The sequence below is a fragment of the Puntigrus tetrazona genome, chromosome 5 (genome assembly GCF_018831695.1).
Source record: "Puntigrus tetrazona isolate hp1 chromosome 5, ASM1883169v1, whole genome shotgun sequence".
NCBI lineage: Eukaryota > Metazoa > Chordata > Actinopteri > Cypriniformes > Cyprinidae > Puntigrus > Puntigrus tetrazona.
In genome coordinates, this window is record NC_056703.1 from 31,567,992 (window position 1) to 31,590,484 (window position 22,493).

General features: G+C 37.3%; 1 protein-coding gene across 2 annotated transcripts; it reads right to left on the minus strand.

Annotated features, from left to right (window-relative positions):
• Positions 1–788: 788 nt before the first annotated feature.
• Positions 789–22,406, minus strand: LOC122344718 (carbohydrate-responsive element-binding protein). Of its 2 annotated transcripts, XM_043238267.1 has the most exons (17): positions 21,856–22,402; positions 18,861–18,967; positions 17,598–17,680; positions 17,393–17,482; positions 16,601–16,639; positions 12,363–12,537; positions 11,115–11,195; positions 9,357–9,508; positions 7,835–8,495; positions 6,967–7,040; positions 6,517–6,751; positions 5,381–5,478; positions 5,187–5,306; positions 3,635–3,762; positions 3,418–3,541; positions 2,314–2,443; positions 789–1,349 (listed from the first exon to the last, which is right to left on the minus strand). In XM_043238267.1, exons 1-17 carry the CDS (start codon positions 22,200–22,202, stop codon positions 1,225–1,227), a joined length of 2,769 nt encoding a protein of 922 aa, XP_043094202.1. In that variant the 5' UTR covers positions 22,203–22,402; the 3' UTR covers positions 789–1,224. The 2 variants fall into 2 exon arrangements, with proteins under 2 accessions (XP_043094202.1, XP_043094203.1); XM_043238268.1 differs by lacking the exons at positions 2,314–2,443; positions 3,418–3,541 and having other exon boundaries at positions 21,856–22,406.
• Positions 22,407–22,493: the final 87 nt, after the last annotated feature.

Sequence of the window (22,493 nt, forward strand, 5' to 3'; positions counted from 1 at the left end):
AACGTATATGATAAAAATGTTTTTCGCTTACACAGAAAAGGGGGATAATAATTACAATAATTTATAAAACAGAAATCTAAAGATGAAAAAAAATAGAGAATTTTCTAGAGACACCTAGCGATGCGCTTTTACCCCAGTGATATTTAAAATGTAAAGTCTTTAAAATAATAATACTAATAATTAATTATAATATATGAATAATATATTCATCTTTTTAGGAAAAAAATTGCATAATATTTAAATAGTTTCTTTTGATGAATAAAGTTAATATTAGAATACATGTTATTTTATTATTTATCACTTTATTTTAATATTACTTATTTGAACAGTGTTTTTTTTTTTACATTTACAGAAAATAATCTGGTGCATCATGTGACTCAAACATTAAAATTCAGGTTTATACATAATAAATTATGTTTTAACATTAAATCCATAAAAACTTTTAAACTGCCGTAATATTTTACACAATTTTCTAAACATGAATGTATGCATTTAGTATTTGTTTGATGAATTTTTCTAGCAGAACTGTATGCGGTTTTTCTAATCATATGATTTTAATCCAAAAAATAAATTAAATAAAATTACTTGTATACACCCGTTTTTGCAGAGAGCATCAGAATTTTACCAAAAATTCACAGATGATTTATTAGGTAATAGTTTAGTCTGAAAAAAACCCCAAAAAACACGTGGTCTGTGCTTCAGATGCTTTCCGGAAAGTTTCAGGATATAAAGTACACCACATGAACGTGAGCGTTTCCTTCACCAAGACCAAAACAGTTAAGAAAAAATAGTCAAATTTTATATTTATTCCTTGGAGGAACAGTCCAAAGCTGAAATCACACGCGGAAACATAAACAAGGCACAGAACATCATAGATAAGTCCCACCGCATCACATTCACTGATATCTTTATGAGAGTTACAAAGTAAGACGAACAGAAGAAACGTACGCTGTGTCTTCATCGGTAAGGCATTAAACGGCACGTTATATATCGCTTGCACTGAGCGCTTTCAGCTTTAGTCTTGCTCGCATCACTTCCTCTTTCTCCTCCGCATCAATTCTGATAATCATAAATAATACAAACTAAACTAAAGCACTTTACCGTCCGTAAGCGCTTGCGCATTTGCGGGAAAGAGCTTCATTGGCCGCATCTGCGAGAGTAAAACGTTATTGGTTGTCGCTGTGGGACGAGCGTGTGATTGGCTGCGGCTTTGAGAGCGCGCCGTCATTGGCTGTAGCTTTGGGACGGATGTCCGTGAGAGACGGCCTGGACGGCCTGTTCAGGAACCAGACCGGGGTCGGACAGGATGGATGTGGAGGTGCTGAGCAGACGCAGGGAACTCAGAACAGCTGCAGAGAGACACAGGAGAGACAGAAACTGGTGTCACCTCGTAGATCCCGCTCCGTTCCTGAGTCTGATTGGCTGATTGATTCTGCAAAAACTTATCTTGTGCGTTTTTAATCGAGCGAGAAAGTATTAAATTGATCAAAGGTGACGCTAAAGACTTATCGTGTGACAAAAGATTTCTACTCCAAACAAATGCTGTTTTTTTTTTTTTTTAAACTTTCTATTTATCAAATTCAGAAAAAAAACTTAACGGCTTCCACAAAAATATTCAGCAGCACAACATTGATAACACTATTGAAGCGTTTCTCAAGCAGAAAAACACTTTCTGATTATTGCCTTTATATAATATTGCCTATAATAATATACTTTATTATTTTACTGTAGTTTTGATCAAATAAATTATGATTTTTTCCTTTTTTAACATATACACATTTTCCATTTATATATAATTATATATATATATATATATATATATATATATATATATATATATATAAACACAAAAATACAGTATATACTTTTTTTAAGTTGTACATGTATTAACATGCATATATGTATATTCATATAATTTTATATATAAATACATTTCATATATATACATATAAACATGACATTTTATTTAACACATACATGCATGTATATATATATATATATATATATATATATATATATATTATATTATTTTTTTATTTATTTTTTTTTTTGTATTCTATTTGAATATTTACTTTTATAATATCAAAGTATAATTAACGCAATAACTAAGCAAGCATCAAATCATGGTGAAACTGTTCTCTCGCGCATTACTGCTTTCGTAAAAGACAATAACATTAAAAATACACACACACACACACACACACACACAAACAACAAGTCAGGGAGTGATAAACACGCCAGGGTGAAGAAAAGTGGTCTGTTCAGAAAGCCAGTGAATTGTTCTAAGGTGTGAGGGAGCGGGGAGTCACTCACTGGGTCTGAGCGCGGGCAGAGAGCAGTGCTGGTCCAGCCAGGACAGGGTGCTGCGGCACAGATCGTCTACGCTGGCTGTGGACACCATCCCGTTAAACGACTCGAACAGCGGCTCGATGATGATGCTGAACTAAGAGAGCGGCTGCAGTTCAGGAAAACATGCATCGAAACAAAATTAAACCTGCTACCGGAGACTGATTGAGTTTGAAGCCGTCTTACTTCAGGAGGGTGTCTTCTTTCGGAGCAGAAGCGTTTACTTTATTACACGTCATCTATTTGCATCCAAAACTTTAGTTATACAACAAACTTCACAGTGATGAAGACGTATTTCACCTGGCTGCTGGAAATGTATGCAAATTAGTGCATATTTAATTAAAAAAAAAAAAGCATAATTTGAATAGCATAACTTAACATTTCAAAAAAAATAATTATTATTGGTTATTTTGGTTTTGAGAGTCCCAAACATCAGGTTGCATGCAAGGTCAAAAAATAATACATTTTCTTATAATATGCATTTATTTTTATCTGACTCCCAAACGATTCGTTCAATGATTCATTTCATCCAAACCCGTTTAAAGCACTTCAAACGCTTCAAAAGAGACACCTAGCGGCAAAAAAATAATTCTCCTTTTTATTCAACCAGCTTGAAGAGACCAACAAGGTAATGTGTTAATGCTTCATTTTGACATCAACATGAAACAGTTTGGGACTCGTTTTTATGATGACTCTTTGTTTTGAGAGACGATAACTTTATACTCTTAAAGGGATAGCGCACCCAGAAATGAAAATGTGACGTTTATCTGCTCACCCCCGGGGCATCCATGATGTAGGTGACAAGATGACTGACAGACTGCAACGGTTTGAGGTAAAAATCTTTATTTGTGATCTACTGAACGAAACAAAGTCACCTACATCTCGGATGCCCCGGGGGTGAGCAGATAAACATCACACTTTCATTTCTGGGTGCGCTATCCCTTTAAGATTAGGAAGTAGATATCTGTTAGTTCATATCTATTCGCTAGTTCACCTGGGTTGCTCAACCAACAAGACTTTCTCTGTCGGTCAGCAATTTTGTTTCAGATCTGAAACGGCTTTGTAGGATACGATCCAGAACTTCCAGTTCTGCAGCGTCTGGGCTCTCACGTACTCTCTGAACTTCTCCCTCATGTGGTCGAAGCGCTGCCGTGTTATCGGGACGCCTGTGGCCGGAAGCTGCTGCTGACACACGCTACACACACACACACGCGCACACACACACACACACACACACACTCAGAACCATGCCCGGCTGCACATTGTGAGACAGCTCAAACACACTCACTTGATGGCAGAGTTGAGCATGAGGATCTCGTCTCGGAGTCTCTGGGCCTCCTCGTGGAGCTGGGCTCTCTCCTGCTGCATCTTACTGATGTACTCGGCCGTCTTCTGCAGCGTCGTGGCTTTACTGATCTGAGAGAGAGAGAGAGTGCAGAGGTGGAGAAATTAGAAGAGAGAGACAGAGAGAGAGAGAGAGAGAGAGAGAGAGAGAGAGAGAGAGAGAGAGAGAGAGAGAGAGAGAGAGAGAGAGAGAGAGAGAGAGAGAGAGAGAGAGAGAGAGAGAGAGAGAGAGAGAGAGAGAGAGAGAGAGAGAGAGAGAGAGAGAGAGAGAGAGAGAGAGAGAGAGAGAGAGAGAGAGAGAGAGAGAGAGAGAGAGAGAGAGAGAGAGAGAGAGAGAGAGAGAGAGAGAGAGAGAGAGAGAGAGAGAGAGAGAGAGAGAGAGAGAGAGAGAGAGAGAGAGAGAGAGAGAGAGAGAGAGAGAGAGAGAGAGAGAGAGAGAGAGAGAGAGAGAGAGAGAGAGAGAGAGAGAGAGAGAGAGAGAGAGAGAGAGAGAGAGAGAGAGAGAGAGAGAGAGAGAGAGAGAGAGAGAGAGAGAGAGAGAGAGAGAGAGAGAGAGAGAGAGAGAGAGAGAGAGAGAGAGAGAGAGAGAGAGAGAGAGAGAGAGAGAGAGAGAGAGAGAGAGAGAGAGAGAGAGAGAGACAGAGAGAGAGAGAGAGAGAGAGAGAGAGAGAGAGAGAGAGAGAGAGAGAGAGAGAGAGAGAGAGAGAGAGAGAGAGAGAGAGAGAGAGAGAGAGAGAGAGACAGAGAGAGAGACAGAGAGAGACAGAGAGAGAGAGAGAGAGAGAGAGACAGAGAGAGAGAGAGAGAGAGAGAGAGAGAGAGAGAGAGAGACAGAGAGAGAGAGAGAGAGAGAGAGAGAGAGAGAGAGAGAGAGAGAGAGAGAGAGAGAGAGAGAGAGAGAGAGAGACAGAGAGAGAGAGAGAGAGAGAGAGAGAGAGAGAGAGAGAGAGAGAGAGAGAGAGAGAGAGAGAGAGAGAGAGAGAGAGAGACAGAGAGAGAGAGAGAGACAGAGAGAGAGAGAGAGAGAGAGAGAGAGAGAGAGAGAGAGAGAGAGAGAGAGAGAGAGAGAGAGAGAGAGAGAGAGAGAGAGAGAGAGAGAGAGAGAGAGAGAGAGAGAGAGAGAGAGAGAGAGAGAGAGAGAGAGAGACAGAGAGAGAGAGAGAGAGAGAGAGAGAGAGAGAGACAGAGAGAGAGAGAGAGAGAGAGAGAGAGAGAGAGACAGAGAGAGAGACAGGGAGACAGAGAGAGACAGAGAGAGAGAGAGAGAGAGAGAGAGAGACAGAGAGAGAGAGAGAGAGAGAGAGAGAGAGAGAGAGACAGAGAGAGAGAGAGAAAGAGAGAGAGAGACAGAGAGAGAGAGAGAGACAGAGAGAGAGAGAGAGAGAGAGACAGAGAGAGACAGAGAGAGAGAGCTTTTTTTTTTTTGTTCCTAAAGGGGTCTGAAAAGTCATCAAGTTTTCATTTGAAGCACACATTCATGCCGAGTGAAATGTTACCTTTATACTGGGCTGTGAGCTGAGAGTCGTCACCAGACTGTGTAAGGTGTCGAAGCCCAGCTTGATGTTGAACCGTCTCTTCTGCTCGGCTGAAATGTGTGTGATCCGTCGAGTGTCTGTCTGTAAGTCAAGACAACATGAGAAACACAACACACACACTGAAGAGATGATCACGTGAGGATCTGTGTTTTTACTCTGGTGGAATCCATCTTGGCTTGTCCAGCTAACGACTCCGGGCTTTTCTCTGCTGGATTCGTAGGTGACGTCTGTCCCACGTTTCCCGAAAAACTGACTAAAATAAACGTTTCATTACTATTGGAACAAAACGCAGCAAATTGATTTATTATGCGTGAAATGATTTAGCCGTAAATGTAAATATACTCCAACTATAATTTGCTAACAATTTACTGCATCCGACATGTAAAAGAGTTCATTTATTAGTCAGATTTGGAAAAATGTAGCATCAGAAGTGAATGGGTGCCGTCAGAATGAGAGTCCAAACAGCTGATAAAACCTTTAAGCCATTGTTTCTAGCCAAAATATTAGTATATAATCCATAATAACTTTTTTTTTTGCAAGCATGCATCTTTTATGTTTATGACTATGACGAGTCTTTTTATATTTTATCTTTAATTCAATGAAAAAATTATATTGATACATGTTAATGATAACACATGTTAACATCAGTGTTATTTAAGTTTTCATTTTACTTTTTGTTACATATCATTAAGCAAATCTGGCTTTTCGATTAGGTTCTATATTATATTATATTACATATATATATATATATACACACACACATATATACATAGATACATATACATATATACATATATATATATATATATATATATATATATATATATATATATATATACACACACATATATATACATATACATATATATATATATATATATATATATATATATATATATATATATATATAAGAAATATATAGCCAAAACATTAGTATATAATCCATAATAACACGACTTTGTCTCAAATCAAAAGCCAGCCTCATATTTGGAGCTGTTCTGGATTGTATTTGCTTGTGTTTGATCAGCGCAGATTTAAAAAAACACCTTAATGAAGAATGAGTTTTATGCATCTCTTGTCTGCTCTAGTTGCTAACTGCTGGACCGGAGCGCCGTGGATTACCGAGACGTTTTATCAGACTCTCGTTCCGACGGCACCCATTCACTGGTGAGCAGCCGACGCCACGCAACGCTTCTCCAAATCTGTTGTGAGGAAGAAACAAACTCATCTACGAGCGAGTAAATCTTTACCGTGTTTGGGTAAACTGTTAAACGCACACCGATCGGCACACCTGTTAAACCGGTCCTGTCGCCTGTGTGCACCTGCACCGGGGAGAGCTTCTCTGTTTTGGGGATGAGAAGCGGCGTTTGTTGCGCGAGCAGAGAGGAGATGGCGCTTCCCTGCGAGGTGCCGCCGTGGCCGAGGCTTGACATGGGCGCCTGACAGTGTAACGGTGACAGCGGCGGGAGCGCGCCGGAGGCCCAGGGGGGATTGTGGGAAACCTGCGACCCTCCTCGACCGCTGCTCTTTGGTTGCCATGGAGAATAATTAAGAGTTTTTGAAACCTCTGCTCATCAAAGCTGCATTTATTCGAGCAAAAACAGGAATACTGCGCAATGTTACTGCAGTCTAAAATAACTGTTTTCTATTTGGAAATGTTATTTGTTTCACTGAACGGCAAAGATGAATTTTATCAGCATCATTACTGTAGTCTGTGTACTCTGACAGGAAGAGAGCTTACCGGAGAAATGGGAGATGCTGGTCTGTGGCCTTTTAGCGCCGCTGAAGGAGCGTCAAAACTCAGTGATGGCTTTCCTAGAAAGTGTTTAACAATGTTAAGGAGTTAAATGCAAGTTGAAAAATAAGTTCATGAGAAAATAGTTGCATAAACCTTGATATAACACGTTAACATCAGCGTTATTTTACTATTTGTACTATATATAATTATAGTTTTTATAACACAGTAGGTTTTATTTTTATGCTTCCAAATAGCATTTTAATTTAAGTTTCATCATTTTGTTATGTGTTTTTATTATTATTTATACACTTTTATTTGTAGTCTGTAACAGCTTTTTAATAAGAAATATTTATATTTCAGTCGTTTAATATATATTGTAGTATATATTAATATTGAAGCTGTAGTATGTATATTTGCCGCTATATATATATATATAATATATATGTATATATATATATATATATATATATGTATATATATATATATATATATATATATATATATATATATATATATATATATATATATATATGTATATATATATATATATATATATATATATATATATATATATATATATATATATATATATATATATATATATATATATATATATATATATATATATATATATATATATATATATATATATATATATATATATATATATATATATATATATATATATATATATATATATATATATATATATATATATATATATATATATATACATATATACACACACACTCAATTTTATTTGTTTACATTTTTTGTCTTGGTTATTTATTATATATAGTTTTAGTTGGAGTTTGATCCTGGATGCTAAATGGCAAAAACTGAAAAAAACTAAGATCTGACATCTACATACGCTCTTGAGATCTGGAAGAGAGCAGGTTGGCCAGGCAGCTCGTCTGAGAGGGCGGGGTTGTAGATGAAGTCATCAGCCTGGGAACCAATTGAGATCCTCCTGTCTTTTGCTTGTGCTTCCCTCCGCCCGTGGCCCCGCCCACCCGCTGCGGCACAGAGAAGCAGTGAGAGGCTCCGGGCGAAGGCAGAGATGGGGTCAGCGTCATGGGCTGGTAGCTCAAAGACATGCAGGTGGCAGGAGGAAACATCTCGGCCACGCTGGAGTATCCGTGCTGGGCGTCCAGAGGCAGGGCGCTCGCGGCAGAGCCGGTGTGGGTGATGACCGTGGACGTGGCAGTCGTGCAGGTCCGTGATTGGCCGGGTGAGTATCTGTGTCGGAGGCAGGCTGATGGGTAAGGGCTTTCCTGCGCCATGACGCCCGGCATCTCAGCGGTGTGACCGCTGAAGGACGTCTGCGGAGCGTACGGGACCAGGCCGGGCGAGAGGTTCAGAGAGTGATGGAAGTCACTGATGTATTCTGAGTGACCTTTGAACTTGGGCTCTGAGGTCTCAGCACTGGGGTTGAAGGTCAAGTCGGGGTCGATGGTCTGGCGGGGATAACTGGGTCCGGGTAGGTTTACAGATGAGGACGGCTGGGATAAACTTTCAGCTGAGAGTGGAGGCTAAAAATGAAAATTGAAAAAATTATTTGACAGTTTTTGACATAAAGTTAAAAAAAAATATTTTTTTGTGAAAATAGTATAAAACATTGCACACATTTTAATAAAACAAATTATTATTTTATATGTTGAATCTAATAATTTCATTTTAAATTAGATTGATTTATATGTATTTTATTTAAAAAAATATTGATGTTGAAATGTGAATCATCCTTATATAATATTAATAGAACAGAATTTATTTATTTATTTAAATACAAAATAAAGTTTTTAATTAATCTTATTTTACACATTTTAAAATAAACATGCAAATAATTAGAATGTAATATATTAAATAAATTTTATTATAATAAAAAAGTTTAATTTATATATATATATATATATATATATATATATATATATATATATATATATATATATATATATATATACATATACACAGACACACAAACACTTACACATTTACATTTAATTTTATATACGTTTTTTATCATTGTTATTTAATATCTGTATTTTATTTAATGTTAGATTTGATTAAATATTAAATTAACAAAACTACATTAACATTTTTAAAATAAAATACATTTGTAAAACTGTATATATATATATATATATATATATATATATATATATATATATATATATATATATATATATATATATAAAAATGGAATATATACATTTTAATATAATAAAAAAATACATTAAAGTAATAAAATATGTTTAGAACGAATCAAAACTTTGCTAAAAATGAAGCTCTGGAATATTACAGTGGCATACAGACAAGTGTTTAGAAAGCATGTTTCCAGTTTGTTCTGGCGACACTAGTGGCACTTTTCTTCAAACCATGAATGAGTGAAGTACCTGAGTCAGCAGAGGTCCCGCGTGTATCATCTGACCGCTGACGGCAGAGGACGCCGCCGAAGGAAAGCCCACGCTTGACGAACTCTCAAAGAAGCTGCAGTCCGAGTAACCCACGTGCTCCGTCGGCTGCCCGCGGAAACTCATGAAAATGTCTCGAAAGCACAGAGCATGACGATAATTATTCGCAAGCGAGAGTGACGAGAGAGCCAAGCGAGAGCAAGCAAGCAAACTCCCCCGCAGCAGCATCCGAACTATCCTTCTAAACCTGCCAAGCCTACATTGCAACCAATCGGAGCGGCTTCTGGGAAAGGTATTTTCCACCTCGGACGGTACGTGCCTCATGGGGCCACGCAATACCGGACCTCAGTGTTTCACACGGTCGCACGCTTCAATAAAGCGCATTTACACTATCATGAGAACACTTACCGAGCCTAGAACATTCACAGATCAAACGTGGAAGCTCACGGAGTCTGTGCTGATATCTGAGAGGAACCTGGCATTGCCACAACGACGTGACGGTCGTGTTGCTAGGGCACTAGCTTCATTAGCAAAGCCCCGATCATGTTTTTGATCATTATTGTTGAGCATCATGTTTGATACGTCGCCTAACAATATCAAACGTGTTTCTATGGCTCGTATGATTCAGTGAGGATGTGGAAAAACAGCTCCGTTTTAGTTAGGTGCCCAAACTGAGCAGAAACATGCAATTTGGTGCAGATTCTGATATTTAAATGGACAAAAAGAGCCCAAAATGAGGTTTTTATAACATTATAGCATATACTTATATAAGCATTAGTGCTGTCAAATTAATTGCATCCAAAATAAAAGTTTTTGTTTACATAATGTGTGCATTGTGTATATATATATATATAAATACACACACGTGTGCACGTATATATTTAATGCAATAACAGATTACATATCATATAAATATAAAGTGCAAAAATAAATACAGGCGCTTGTCATATAATTAGAAGATCATAAAAGTGTGTGTGTGTGTGTGTGTATATATATATATATATATATATATATATATATATATATATATATACACACACACACACACATACATACGCACACTTAATAATATTCACAATAAATATTTTATTCATATTAAATTAATATAATTGATTCAAAAGGTATTATATCCATATTTTATTACATCCATGACTATATTTGATTTTAATTATATTTCAATTACATTGTACAATTCATCAAATACAATTTTACTTATATTTTAATGACCCTTAAAAGCAACTACAAAAAAAAAAAAAAAAAAAGGATCAAAATATATTATTATTGGAAAATGCCGTAATACTTATCTCATATATGATTATATAATTATTATTATATTATATGATAATTATAATACAATTATATTTATAATTATATAATAATAAAATATTATAATAAATATAATAATTAATTAATATAATATAAAATAATATTTTAATTAATAAATTAATATAATAATAAACCTACTGATTCATAAACATTAAATCAATGTGCTTGTATTAGCACTGAAAAAGTATTTACTTTTTTTTAATGTCACTCCATTACGACTGTACTTCATTTAAATCATATTCCCTAATATCACTCCAGCTAAAGAAAGAAAGAAGGTGTAAAGGTAAGCTAAGCCACTCTTCTTACAATCAATCTTGGACGCTCCACACGGCACATAAAACAATTCAGCTTGAGTTATAAAGCTGAGCAATGTCACTATAATAAAGAGAGATATGAAGAGTCTATTAAACTCACCTGGTATGTCCATCAGGTCGTCCAGGTTGGGCTGTAACGGGGTCAGGCCGGGCTGGATCATGTCTGCGTTACTGGTGTACGCTGAAACAGAGGAGAAAGACACTGGAAGGACGTGTACGCTGAACACCGCTCTGTTTGGAGCATTTGGGTTTTTATTAAAGTTCCTTGTTTTAGGGTGTGGTGTCCTTCCTGAATATATATTTTACAAACTCATGTGACCAAACTTTCCATTTCAATCATCTCTCGTTTATGAAACACAAAAGCTGTTAAAGGCGTCTGAGCTTGCATTAGAGTTCAAAAGAACAGACCATTCGGTAATAATGATAGTTCTGTCATCACTTAATTATGGCATTTCTTTTTTTCTGTGGGAAATAAAATTACATCGTATCTTATATATGAGAACGCAGATAATCACCGTGTGATGACTTATAAAGATCTTTATAAGAGCAAAGATAAGCAATATATATATATATATGTATATGTGTATATATATATATATATATATACATATATATATGTATATGTATGTATATATATATATATATATATATATATATATATATATATATATATATATATATATATAAATGTATATATATATATACATAAATATGTATATATATATATATATATATATATATATATATATGTATATATATATATATATATATATATATATATATATATATATATATATATATATATATATATATATATAATATATATATATATATATATATATATAAATATATATATATATATATATATATATATATATATATATATATATATATATGTATATATATATATATATATATATATAATGAATAGTCATTTCAGATAATGTTATAAAATATTTTAGTTGTCACTTAAATTAACAATAACAAAAAAATTTAAGTTGACTCAACAAAAAAACAACAAATTAATTAAAGTTGAAACAACTATTTTTACAGTGTGCATACACACACACACACACACACACACACACACATTTTTTACATATATATATATATATATATATATATATATATATATATATATATATATATATATATAAATTCAGTTTTCATAAATTTAAGACATTCTTAAAGCTTTTTCTTGTGGAAGGGAGAATAAAGAACTTTGCATATTTCAAAATCAGCAAAACGTGAATAATAACAAGCCAACGAACCAATAACTCAATGAAAATCAGGGACGTTTTGGGGGTTTGAAATGATTTCTGGATGAACCGTGGCTCTACGGACTCACTGTTTTGGCGCTCTCCACTCCAGGGACTGGGTTTCTGGGTCATGGTGAACAGCGTGTCTGAGATGTCTGACAGGAAGCAATCCAAGTCAAACATGTGCGCTTCCTCCGATGCCGCCTCGGGCTCGGGATAGATCTGACTGCTCCATTTCTCCAGCCCCGTCCTGCTGATAGGACTCTGCGGAGAACGGCAGCAATCAAACACTTAATGCTCGAGGTTTGATCACATCACGACACTAAATATCAATACGAAACAGATATACGACGCTTTCATTAGCAAACACCACTGATATATGTTCCTATATGTACATATGACCACCACCACAAGCACAAACTATTAACGTAACTGCATTAACAAAGTTAATTGCATTTATGTTTTGTAGATGCTGCAAAGGCTTATTCATGCACAAAACAATTTGTCCGCTATAACCAAGTCATTTTCTGCCTGAAGCCTTGACAAAATACATTGAAAATCACGCTGAGAAAATAAACAGCTTTCTGTTTACACGCACAGAGCAAGAAATGAGGAAAACAAGACACAGAGAATATATGCACGTTTGAACATAAAAATGCATTTGCAACCCATTGTTAAAAAAAAAGGCAGGGCTTGATTCAGTCCACTGGGGATTAATTAACTAAGCAGCTATTTTTTGTGAAGAACGAAAAATGATTGCAGCAAAACAGTCGAAGGAAAAAAAAGTATAATAATAGTATAATAACAATAATAATAAATAATAACAACAATAATATAAATGCATAATAAAACAACATAAAATACAAAAGTAAACTGAAATAGCTGCCAAAATATCTGTGTTCAGAAAAACAAGACATTTGTCACCATGAAATTAAATATTTTTAATAATAATAAACAAATTTTAATTCGGGAACATTTTTCATTTCAGTTTAGTTTTTACTTTAAATAAACCAAAAAAAAAAAAAACATGACATTTGTCACCATGAAATTAAATATTTTTTTATAATTTTTTTTTTATAATTTGCCCTCATAATCTTTAGCCAAACAAATGTCCTTCCTTCCAGCAGTGTAATGCTTTTTTTAAATCAAACAAAATATTTTAATTTCTTAATAAATTATATTTTGCATATAATTTTAAAAGGTAAACAAATTTTAATTCGGGAACATTTTTCATTTCAGTTTAGTTTTTACTAACATAAAAACATAAAAACAAATTGGGATGAAAACAGAAAACAATCATAATATTAACATTAAATTTTAACAGTATACCAATATTACTAAAATAAGACTGTCCTCCAGTAACCTGTCGCTCACATGACCCGAGCAATTATCAGATCTCCACAATCCAATGATCCAATTCATTCCCAGTGGACAAAATCAAGTCCTGCCCTGCATTTCTTTCTCCTGCAAGAAGCAGATTTCTTTCCTTGAAAGGTCAAGCGCTTATGAGCCGCTCAGCGACGAAACCAGCGGCGTGCATCGAAAGGCCAACGCGCAAACACTCCGACCCGACGATCTACTCACGGCTTTTACTGGAAAGATCCCGAGTGCATCCGTTTCACCGTCTTGCCGATTTCCCTGCTCTGCGAGGACTGAGGCTCGGCACGGGCCGCATATTTATAGGAATACCCACAATCAAGACGGCGGCGGCAACGACTACGTCTTTCCTGAAAACTACCTACGTTCTGTTTTCCACTTTCTTTTTTCTTACGCACAAAGGTGGCAAATTATAGTATTGGTGCTAGAGTGCGTTTGTGGGCAGAAATGATGTGTGTGCCGGGGCCTCGCTGCTTACGTGTGAGGTCTTAACGACAGCAGTTTAACGCAAATGTGTAAAAGACAGGAACCCCCTGCCCGATCCCATTATGTTTTCATTTCGGAGTCTTTTTTTCCCAGGTTTCTCGGTGTCATTGAAGGCGAGCGGCTCTTTTGTTCCTGACCCAGTTCCCGCTGTCACACTCCCGTGTGGAGGACGAGAGCGGAGCCGCTGCCTCCTGCTGGCACACTGACACACTGCAGCTCAGCGCCGGGCAAACCGGGACACGACTCCGGTCCCTGCTTCGAAGTGCGTCCTTGGGACGTTTTTTTCACCTGTTTTGCACCTGACCGCTTGCTGAACCTCTCTGGACCTCAAAAACCTCACTAAAACCAGCAAAACAGAACATCTAAACATGGGCTTGGCCTTAACGTGAGCTGATTTTGACCATTTTTCAGTCTCTTTTCCGAACCGTTTGTTGAGTTTTAACATTTTTGAATCCGTTCAGCCCATCTCCGGGTGACTTTTAGCGTAGCTTAGCATAGATCATTGAATCCGATTAGAACAGTAGCATCGCGTTCAAAAACGACAAAAAGAGTTTCGATATTTTCCCTATTTAAAATCTGACCCTTCCGTAGTTATGTAGTGTACTAAGAACGGCGGAAAAGTAAAAGTTGCGGTTTTCTAGGCAGGATATGGCGTAATAATCGAGGAAAACGCAGGTCGCAGATAATCATATCAACCTAAAAGATTTCCATATCAAACTTTTCATTTTCCGGCAGTCTTAGTGCACAATATAACTACAGAAGAGTCCGGTTTTAGATACTCTTTGGTCGTTTTAAGCCCGATGCTACTGGTCTAATTGGATTCAATGCTAAGCTATGCTAAAAATGCTAGTCGTTAGACTCAAAAAAGGTCAAACTTAATTTATTAGCTCTGTGGGTTGTTGGATAATAAGGCTATTTACAAAAAGTGGAGTTATTTCACTATAACTGCATAAAAAAATGATCTATACATCGCCATTAGAGTAAAATTAGTAAACCTAAACATGGGAGCCTGATAAAAATGCTAAAGATGGTTTTGCATCTGAACTTTTCATGCTTTCATATATTGGGGGAGATGGAGAATACTCTTATTTGCAAAACAGTGGAGTGTTCCTTTAACATGAATGTATGAGTCTGATAAAAAAATGCTAATTTTAGAAAAACTATTGATATCGACAAATCAACTATCATTTTTAATAACTTGTTTGCGAGTAATTATTTTATCGGCCCACCAAACGCTCCTACGATATTGTCTAGTAAATAAAACAAGCATTCAGACACGTATAGCGTATAAACAGCTTCAAAACAGGATGCAGGATTTTTCAGGATTTGTCGATGAACAGATATTTCAAGCAAATAGCATCTATTTGAAATACAGAAGTCAATGCATCCTAATAAAACTACGATGCAAAAACCATAGTACAGTCACCGAACGCCAAGTACCACGGTACAGTACTATCCGAAAGCATGAGAACTTTTCTTTGACTCTAATTCATATCCACAAAGCAGCGCACGAATAAGCTGCGTTTAAAAGCAGCGCTGCCGATGTGGGTCAGATTTGATTAAACGCCGTTAAAGCCTGAATGCCTGACCGCCTCATCGAACAGAAGGGAAGATTAGCACTTTAGTCACTGAAGGCTAATCGAATGGCTCATTTTCTCATCCATATGACGCAAGTGGATTTGCACGTTGGCGTTTTCTCACGTTTTTCGTACATGCTGGATCTTTTTCATTTTTTTCGACCGGCGGAGGAAAGCCAAACCTCGGGGGCAACTATTAATAGAAACGCACTTGAGCTGCGCAAACATGACCTGAACCGCTAACCCGCTAAAGCAAACGCTACACTCTACGCTAATTCATCAATGATTCACACCAGGCCACCGTCATCACAGCTGCGGTACGACCCACGGATAAGAACGAGACCTTCGGATGTGTCTTGAATGACCAAAGACGTCTGTGTGATATCAACTCCACCATTTTGGTTAAACTTTCCAAACCAGGCATAATTTACACACTTTTTGAGCCAAACCAATTCACAGGTCACTCGCACCCTTACAAAGCGCTCTTGATTACTACATTAGGAGTGTTTAGAGATTATTTCCTAGTGATTTCAGGACCAGCCTCCTTTTGTAATCCAGATACCATTAATAAATGTACCCCCAATGCTGTATGGCACTTGGTATAATCACATTACTTTTACTTACTTTCCTTAAAGGGATAGCTCACCCAAAAATTACTGTTTGGATCATGCTTCAGAAAATATGTCTTTTGTGCTTCCCCGATAAAAAGAGGTCATAGAGGGAGTAAGTGGTTTTCTAAAAATAATAATAATAATAATAAATAAATAAAAGATAAATAATTTTAGTTTTTAGTTTAAAATATCTCTTTAAATATATGTAAAAGGTCAACTTTCACACCAATCCAATCAATGATTGCATTAAAAGGGAACAGTTCTCGGTGATCTTACCTTCTGTAGCATGGACAGCAGATCTTTATTCTTCTGAAGCTAAAAAATGAAAAACAAAAATGCATCATATACAGTAGCGCCTTACAAACCTAAAGGATATAAATAAACAGGAACTGACCTTAAAATGCCTAAAAAAACCGTATCTTTTTTAAACAACGGTTCGGTACCTGAGGATACTGAGGATAAGGTTTTGTTCACTTTGCGAGGTTGACTGGGGTCCGAGATTTTACTGACCCTTTCTGTGAATGCTGACCTTTGGGTTCTTGACCCAAAGTTGCTCTGGAGGTTTTGCAACAGAGCGGGAAAAATGCGGCGTCATATTTTACCAGATCAGGTCAGCATCCCATTTCAAACCAAAGGTTGCGGTGAAGATTTCAGGACGTTGTGATTTCGATATTTTTCACGTTCCGTCAACCACTAAAGACGCCTATAATCACAACAGGGATCTGATGTCCTTTGAATCCACTTTTTATGGTGGGATTATTGTGGTGATAAATCAATATACCGCCCAGAATGATAAACTCGCTCGGCCAGGGTATCTAAATCTACCGAGAGCTTTGATGAAGCACTTTCTATGTTCAAACACTCGTCAATGACTATTTGGCTATTCCGTGTTAATCGTGTGCTGTACTATTTATACTGGAACTATATTTGTCATTTATCACTTTCTAGACATTACAGCATACAGTAAAGTTTGTAAGAAGCAAATCTGTAGAATCTGTAGAAAGTCCAAAATGTGTTCTGGGCATTTAACACTCAATTACGTCCAATCACACTCGGTCAGTTACTCACTCTTTTCTTGTAGTAAATCCTCCATTTGTGATATTCCTTTATCACCACCTCTATCCGTCTCTTCCAGTAGCTTCCCTCCAAAACAATCGCCTGTAAGCGGCGCGAATGAACACATCAGATGCGGCAAACAACAGAATCGTCTCTTAAATTGAAATGAAGGCAAACGGTGTGATTAATTCAGGCACGTCTTGGAGATGAGCCTCACCTCAGGTTTGCCGTGGGCGTCCGCCTCCGAGCCCTCCAGCGGCGTGACAAACCCGCACACGGGGTTCTTCCTTTTCTCCACATCTAAAAGCCGTTTAACATCACATTTCATGTGTGCATGCTTTGTATTACTAGTCCAGTGATAAGAAAAGCCGACAAGTATCAAGGTACCATCGCTGTACTTTTGTACAGGGTTGGGACCAACACATAGCGAGTCGTATAATATTATGCAAAATACGTCAAGAGAAATGTGTTCATACAGACGCGGCTTTACAGAAATGAGGTTTGTAATATAGTTGCATCTTGCAAGAGCTACAGTTCACATTTTGCAGTATTTGCGAGGGATAACGCATGGCTAGCAGTGCATTAAATTATTTTAATATGAGATGTTCGTATATAAAACTCATCCATTGCTTGCTAAAATGCCTCACGCCGCCCCAAATGCTAAAATGATGGCATACTTCATTTTCGTTTCATACTTCAGGAATGCTTCTCACAAGTATCGTTGCCGCGGAGACCATGCATGTGACATGCAGGAACGGCCGGCCAATCGGAGGTTTGTATAAATCAATACAATGCTGCATGGTGCGTGTAAGATAATGCGCTTTGCATTGCATTGCACCAAGTACAAAAAAATAACGTTCTTTGATGAATGCTCATATGACCCCATTAACGGAGTATAAGTTAGATAGTGATCAAGAGAGACAGATGACGGTTGCGTGTGTGAACTACCTCACTTCTAGACAAAGTGAGTTTAGTTGCTTCAAAAACAGCGGTTTTACTTGTTGCTAAGAAATAGAACAATTATAGCAATTTAGTATTAGATTTACTTTAATAATAAAAGTCACAGAGTAGCGACTGAATGTTTCTCTGTGTGTGCATCTGTCTGTGCATCTACTCTTGCATTAAACAGTTTTAACGTACACTCTCCAGCCAATCAGAATCGAGTATTCAGTAACAATGGCGTCAATGCGGTTCAATTCAACATAGCTGCATTTGCGAAAAATCAGAGATTTGCTATATGGTATATATTGCTTTGTGCGAGTGTACTGTATGCATTAGAGTAGCTGGACGCAATATCTATCCAACTGCATGCACTGTATAGAGCTGTACAGGTTATATTTTGCAGCGATACAAATAATCACGCGGCCAAGATTTGATATATACTGAACACACACTTCTCATTCATCAGGAATATTGCATTAAAACAAGAGTTACGAATAAACTGCGTGTAACAAATTAGAAATGAGTGTAGGAGACTCACACTGAATGAACCAGGCCCTCCAAATGCCATTATTCAGACGGATTTTATCCCTCCACAACAACCTCAGGCCTTTGAAAGACTTCCACTTTGGAGACACAATCTTTCCACTGAGGAGAAAAACACTGTGTCAATCAGCACGGTACATACAAACAACACAAATGAGCTGAAACGTGCATGAAACTACTTGACTAGGGCACGTGGGCCTGGATGATATTGCGGGACAATGGTGAAATCTTCCCTTTTCACCCTGCTGGCTCTGTATGAACATGCTTTTCTCCATCCAGCAGGCACTAGTCTGAACTGATTGAGTCTGAATGATTTCATCAGTCTAATGCAGCGACACGGCTGGCCGTCTGCACACATTCTGACCGCACTTTACACCATTTACTGATGGCTCTAGTGCACTTAAGCCCTAAAAACAAGAGACAAGTGAAGTGAGAGTGAGAGGGTTCACTCGGTTGCTACGAGTCCGGGGGGAATGATTGCTAAAATGTGGGCTTTGACAACAAACCCTAACAAATAAACAACACCGACAGGACATGAGGCTGAAAAAAACAGAATAACACGCCTGTTCCTCCTTCCTGTTTAAGCTATGATACACGTAAGTGCGGGCGTGTAGTAAAATAACGGCGGTAAAATAGCTATTGTTGGCCGAATACCTTTTAAGTGAATACTTCATTAATTTAATCTCACTCTCACAGTTCTATGAAGGCGGTTCGCACGAAATGTGGAAAGAAAATATTTTTAGTGTTTTTTTTTTTTGTAAACTGGTTTACGAATTTTGATTTTACGCTTTTACGGTTTCATTCGTTTCTTCACAACCCCCCTAAAGATATTTAGAAAAATATTTTTTAAATATTGCTGAACGCTATTGCAAGACGAAATGCATTTATTTATTTTTTTATTTATTGTTTTGTTTTTATTTAAAATTAATTTGACGTTTTTCTCCAAGCACGCTTGGCGTGAAAATATTTAAATGCAATTTAATTTAATAACTGCGTACAGTTCTGTGACGCCAGTTGATGGTCACATGATTGCAGGCTAAAATATTTAATATACTTTTTTTTTTTTTTGCTTGTTTGTTTTTTGGGAAACCTATTAAAAAATGTAAAACGTCTCGTGTGCAAACACCATCAATACAGCGATGCTCACCGCTAATGATACCCGAGACATTCAGCAGTGTTTTACGGTGTTTTTATGTTTTTATATGCGTATCTCTGTAATAACAACAGTTGTTATGTTACTGTCAAACGTGGCGATACGAGCAGATGCTCTTGATAGCCCGTCTCTGATGACATGATTTCTCGTCTGAGTTGACGTCAGGTGATTGGTGTGGCATAAATTACTACGGCTGACTCGCGGCCAAAGTCATTTTGAGGTTGCATCACAACATTCCCGCAACGGCTAGTGCACAGAAGTCCCCCTAGGTCTTCTGACGAGGTTGCTATCATTAGCATACAGCAAAAACATATTACAAGCAAACGCCGCACATCCTTCGAGATAAGGTTTTCATTTTATGGAATCACTTTAAGGCTAGTGTACAATAAAGACACTTTCCACACGGGCCCCGAAGCTTTTAATGGCCTCAAGGTTTAAAAAAAGCTTTACCTAAATGTCTCGAGACGGCTAAAAAAATAACAGCCCTTCGTGTGTTGCAACGCTGCGGGTTAATAAAGTGTGCGTATGTTTTGGAGAAAGTGTTGTGGGTTCCTCTAGCCTCGTTATCCTGTAACTCTCGCCTCGTTTGTCTTCCAACTGCTATCAAAGTCCAAATGCTTTTTTTTTCTCTCTTTTAACTCGGTCAAGGATTTCACAGCCGTTTCAAAAGCAAGACTGAATTTGTTTGACTGAAAAGTTTGTTTTGGTGACGCTTTACTGACGGCTATAACTGTTACAATTTTTACGACGTATTATAACGCTCGAAAGATCGAGTCATGCATAAACCAGTACCAAAAAAGGATTCACTGCTTTTCGGAGCATTTTATAATTAATTTTGCAAAGCCAAATGCAACAGGCCCGCCGGAAATAAAACAGTATGATGCGAAACAAAAAAAACTGATTTCTAGTAAATTATCCTTTGTAAATGATCTGTGGGTTTTATAATAAGGCATAAATGTAAACACTTAAATTGCGTTATGAAGTAATGCTTACATTTCAGTGAGATATAAACTCAACTGGGCGATCACTGAGGTGTAAAGCGAAATCAAAGTTACATATAAGGTGTAAATTCAATACTTTAACTGGTTTTAGAGTTAATTTAATCATTGCAGCGAGACGTATATTCAGCAAGTCATTTATCTCGGCATATACACTGATTGCAGCGAGGAGAAATTACAGTTATAGTAAACGATCTGTAGTTTTATTCATTTACAACAATTCAAACAATGCCATACTATCTGTTGAATTATTATTATTATTTACAAAAACAGTTATGTAAATGTGAGCTACATGTTTAACTGCATAATATGCATTAAATATAAAAAATTTTTTAGTCTCATATTTCCATGAGCTGCGAGTTCAACTGTATTTATAATATGCATTAAATATAAAAAATATAGATTTTTTTAGTCTCATATTTCCATGAGGTGCAAGTTCAACTGTATTTATAATATGCATTAAATATAAAAAATATAGATTTTTTTAGTCTCATATTTCCATGAGGTGCGAGTTCAACTGTATTTATAGTTATGTAAACACCACAATGAGGCGAATTTGACTTAAAAGCTAAATCATGCATACTTTTACAGTTCTGTAAACATTGCATAAGAAGCCAGTTTCGCTGTAGCTGTAACTATTTTTAGTAATGCACCGCTGCGAGGTTAAATTACAGTTAAACTCTAATTAATCTGTACCGTAACTCTTTTACGCAAACACTGCCATCGGGGGAACTGTTTTATTTGTTTGGTTCGTATAAGTCGCTGTTTTAAAGCAGTGCATGCGTGCAAAGCAGTGATTTCGTACTTTCCAGCGGTAAGATGTTTAGGGTTTGCTTTACCTGTACGCCAGCGTCATGCATTCAAACAGGCGCGTGAGAGTGGGGTCGATGCTCAGCCGTCTGGAGCTCAACGGACCGAATCTGTACGTCTGGCAGTCCGGTTTATTAACGGTGTCAAAGTCATAGCTACCGGCGTCGTAACGAGCCGCGCTTCTCCTCCTGACCGAGTCGCTGTGAGGCGAGGACACCATGAAGTGGCCGCTGTGGATCACCTGAGTCCGGCGGACCGATCCGGATCCCGCTCCGGCGTCCACACTGGGCGAGTGCTCATCCGGATCCGAATCGGATTCCGAATCCGGTCCGATCCGGCCGGGCTCTGGGGTTTCCGAGTACTCTGCCTTTGCCATCGCTCGTTCTGTCACGCCGCTCGATCGCAGCCCGCTGGGAAAAACGCCACATGAGGAGGCTCTCCGCTCCGCTGCATACTTAGTAGGCAGAGCTGCGGGTCAAAGATCAAGCGTGATAAAGTGATCAAAACTCGCTGATTGAAAGGCTGCAGACTCTGACAGCCCGAGGCGGTCTAAACCCGAGAGCAATTATGTAAGAGCTGATCTCTGTCCCCGCTATTGATGTGCTGTGACATATTCTTGCTATTATTAGCTGCTATTACAAGTAAGAGTAAACATGGCCTAGTAGTT